This window comes from Anomalospiza imberbis, chromosome 14, assembly GCF_031753505.1.
Source record: "Anomalospiza imberbis isolate Cuckoo-Finch-1a 21T00152 chromosome 14, ASM3175350v1, whole genome shotgun sequence".
NCBI classification, from domain to species: Eukaryota; Metazoa; Chordata; class Aves; order Passeriformes; family Viduidae; genus Anomalospiza; species Anomalospiza imberbis.
The window spans coordinates 18,165,223-18,167,784 of NC_089694.1; the positions used below are offsets into that span (position 1 = coordinate 18,165,223).

The 2,562-nt window shown below is 61.9% G+C and overlaps 1 protein-coding gene across 1 annotated transcript; it reads left to right on the forward strand.

Annotated features, from left to right (window-relative positions):
• The first annotated feature begins 843 nt into the window (after window positions 1-843).
• On the forward strand, window positions 844-2,362 carry LOC137482703 (transcription factor SOX-3-like). The gene has a single exon (XM_068205223.1). The coding sequence runs from the start codon at window positions 1,051-1,053 to the stop codon at window positions 1,999-2,001; it is 951 nt and encodes a 316-aa protein (XP_068061324.1). The 5' UTR covers window positions 844-1,050; the 3' UTR covers window positions 2,002-2,362.
• Window positions 2,363-2,562: the final 200 nt, after the last annotated feature.

Below are 2,562 nucleotides of genomic sequence, written 5' to 3' on the forward strand. Positions count from 1 at the left end.
CAAAGTTTTCTTTCACACGGAGAGAACTTTCTGTTGCCATGAAACTCGGGGGATTCGCAAGCGCCGTCCCCTCTACCCGCCCCCCCCCTCCCCTGTTTTGGGGCAGCCGAGTGGAAAAGCTCAAGTGGCAGCGGGGTGGGTGTGGGTGGGGATGGCCGGGAGCGCCCGGCGGTAGCTACCCATCCCGGCCCCGCGGGGCAGCCCCTCTCCTAGCGACAGCCGTGCCCGATCCCAGCATGGCAATGTAGATTCTCCCCCAGTCGACAGCTCAAGAGTGGAAGAGTTTAGCCCGTCCATCCCTTTATCCGCTCCGGGGGTGCGTCCGTGCAGTGCGGGCTCACTCGGTCTCCGGGCAGCCTCTCCGAGCTTGGCCCGGGAGCCCCAAACCTCTTTGTGCTCCGCAACCGCGCAGCTCCCGCTCGCAGCGCAGCGCTCCACCCCGCTCCCCCTCCCTGCGGCCCCGAGGGCACCCCCGGGCCGCTCCTTCCCCCCGGGCCGCTCCTTCCCCCCGGGCCGCTCCTTCCCCCCGGGCCGGCCGCAGCTGCGGGAGCCGCTCTGCCCCGGGGGCAGGTGCAGGGCCCGGGGGCTGCGGGACGCGGCGGGAGGGGCCCGGCACCCACAGCCGCGGCACCCACAGCCGCGGCATCCCCGAGCCCGGCTCCCTCCGCCCGCCCCCCGGCCGGTCAGTTCCCGGCGTGGGGCTGTCGGGAACCGCTCGCTGATTGGCCGCCGCCCCCTCATTTATAGCCCGTCAATCACGGACCCCCGCGATCCGTGCGCGCATCGCCCGCTGCCGCCCGCGGGAGAGCTCCGCACAGCAGCAGGTCCGCACAGCAGCAGCTCCGCCAGCGCCGGCACCTCGGGGAGCGGCGCTTCTGCCAGGCACCCGAACTTCCTTCTTCTCTCGTGGCAGCCGCCCAGACAGGTTTTCTATTTTTTTTTCCTTTTATTTTTGTTTGTTTCTTTTTTTTTTTTTTTTTTTTTAACTTCCTCTCCTCGCTCGGTGCCCGCCTGCCCGCCGCCCTGGCGCACCTTTTACCGGCCCCGGCCATGTACAGCATGCTGGAGACGGAGATCAAGGCGCCGCAGCCCACGCCGGGCAGCACCGGGGGCAACCCCGCTCCGGGGAGCACCGGCAAAGGTGGCGGAGGCGGCGGGGCCGGCAACGGAGCGGGCTCGGACCAGGACCGGGTGAAGCGCCCCATGAACGCCTTCATGGTGTGGTCGCGCGGGCAGCGGCGGAAGATGGCCCAGGAGAACCCCAAGATGCACAACTCGGAGATCAGCAAACGCCTCGGCGCCGACTGGAAGCTGCTGAGCGACGCCGAGAAGCGGCCCTTCATCGACGAGGCCAAGCGGCTGCGGGCCGTGCACATGAAGGAGTATCCGGATTACAAATACCGGCCCCGGAGGAAGACCAAGACCTTGCTGAAGAAGGACAAATACTCGCTGCCCGGTAACCTGCTGACTCCGGGGGGGGGCAACGCGGTGAGCAGCCCCGTCGGGGTGGGGCAGAGGATTGACACTTATGCCCACATGAACGGCTGGACCAACGGGGCTTACTCACTGATGCAAGACCAGCTGGGCTACAGCCAGCACCCGGGCATGAACAGCCCGCAGCTGCAGCAGATGCACCGCTACGACATGACGGGCCTGCAGTACAGCCCCATGATGTCCACGGCCCAGACCTACATGAACGCCGCCTCCACCTACAGCATGTCCCCCGCCGCCTACGGCCAGCAGCCCTCCACGGCCATGAGCCTGGGCTCCATGGGCTCCGTGGTGAAATCCGAGCCCAGCTCGCCGCCTCCGGCCATCACTTCCCACTCGCAGAGGGCCTGCCTGGGGGACCTGCGGGATATGATCAGCATGTACCTGCCCCCCGGCGGGGATGCCACAGACCCTTCCGCGCTGCAGGGCAGCAGGTTACACAGCGTGCACCAGCACTACCAGAGTGCCGGGACTGCCGTGAATGGTACCGTACCACTAACTCACATATAAACTTGGCTGCTCCGGACGGCTCCCCGTCTTAATCCCTAACCCCACCACCGCTCCCTGACTACACCGGGACGTACGGCAGTGTTGCTCGGCTTAGCAGACTTAATACTAACTCTGGAGAAATTTTAAAAAGGAATTCCGTTAGTTGTGTCCTTTTATTTTATTTTTTTTTACAAGAAATAATATTTGAGCAAGTTGTTAATTTTAATAGAGCACAACTCCTGCCTCCTAGAAGCCGCTGTGAAGTTTTCAAACCACGGCAACTCCTTTCCTGGTTTCGGCTAGGTTGGGCACTGTTTTATTCGCTTGAAAGTTTTTTAAAAATCTTGCATCTTCCAGTTTGATTTCTAGCGTTGCAATGACATAAACAAAAACCGCGGGCTTCTGTTTTTAAACTCGGTTGTTCACATAATCGCTGTGGTTTATTAAGTGTTTTGTTACCGACCCTCGCTTGGTTTCTATCCGCAATCTGTAGTTCCACGACTTTTTAATTTTGAGGTTTTATTCCTTGAAAAGGGGGAGGTGGGAGAGAGCAGAGCTGTGCGGGTCGCAAACGCGTTTCTT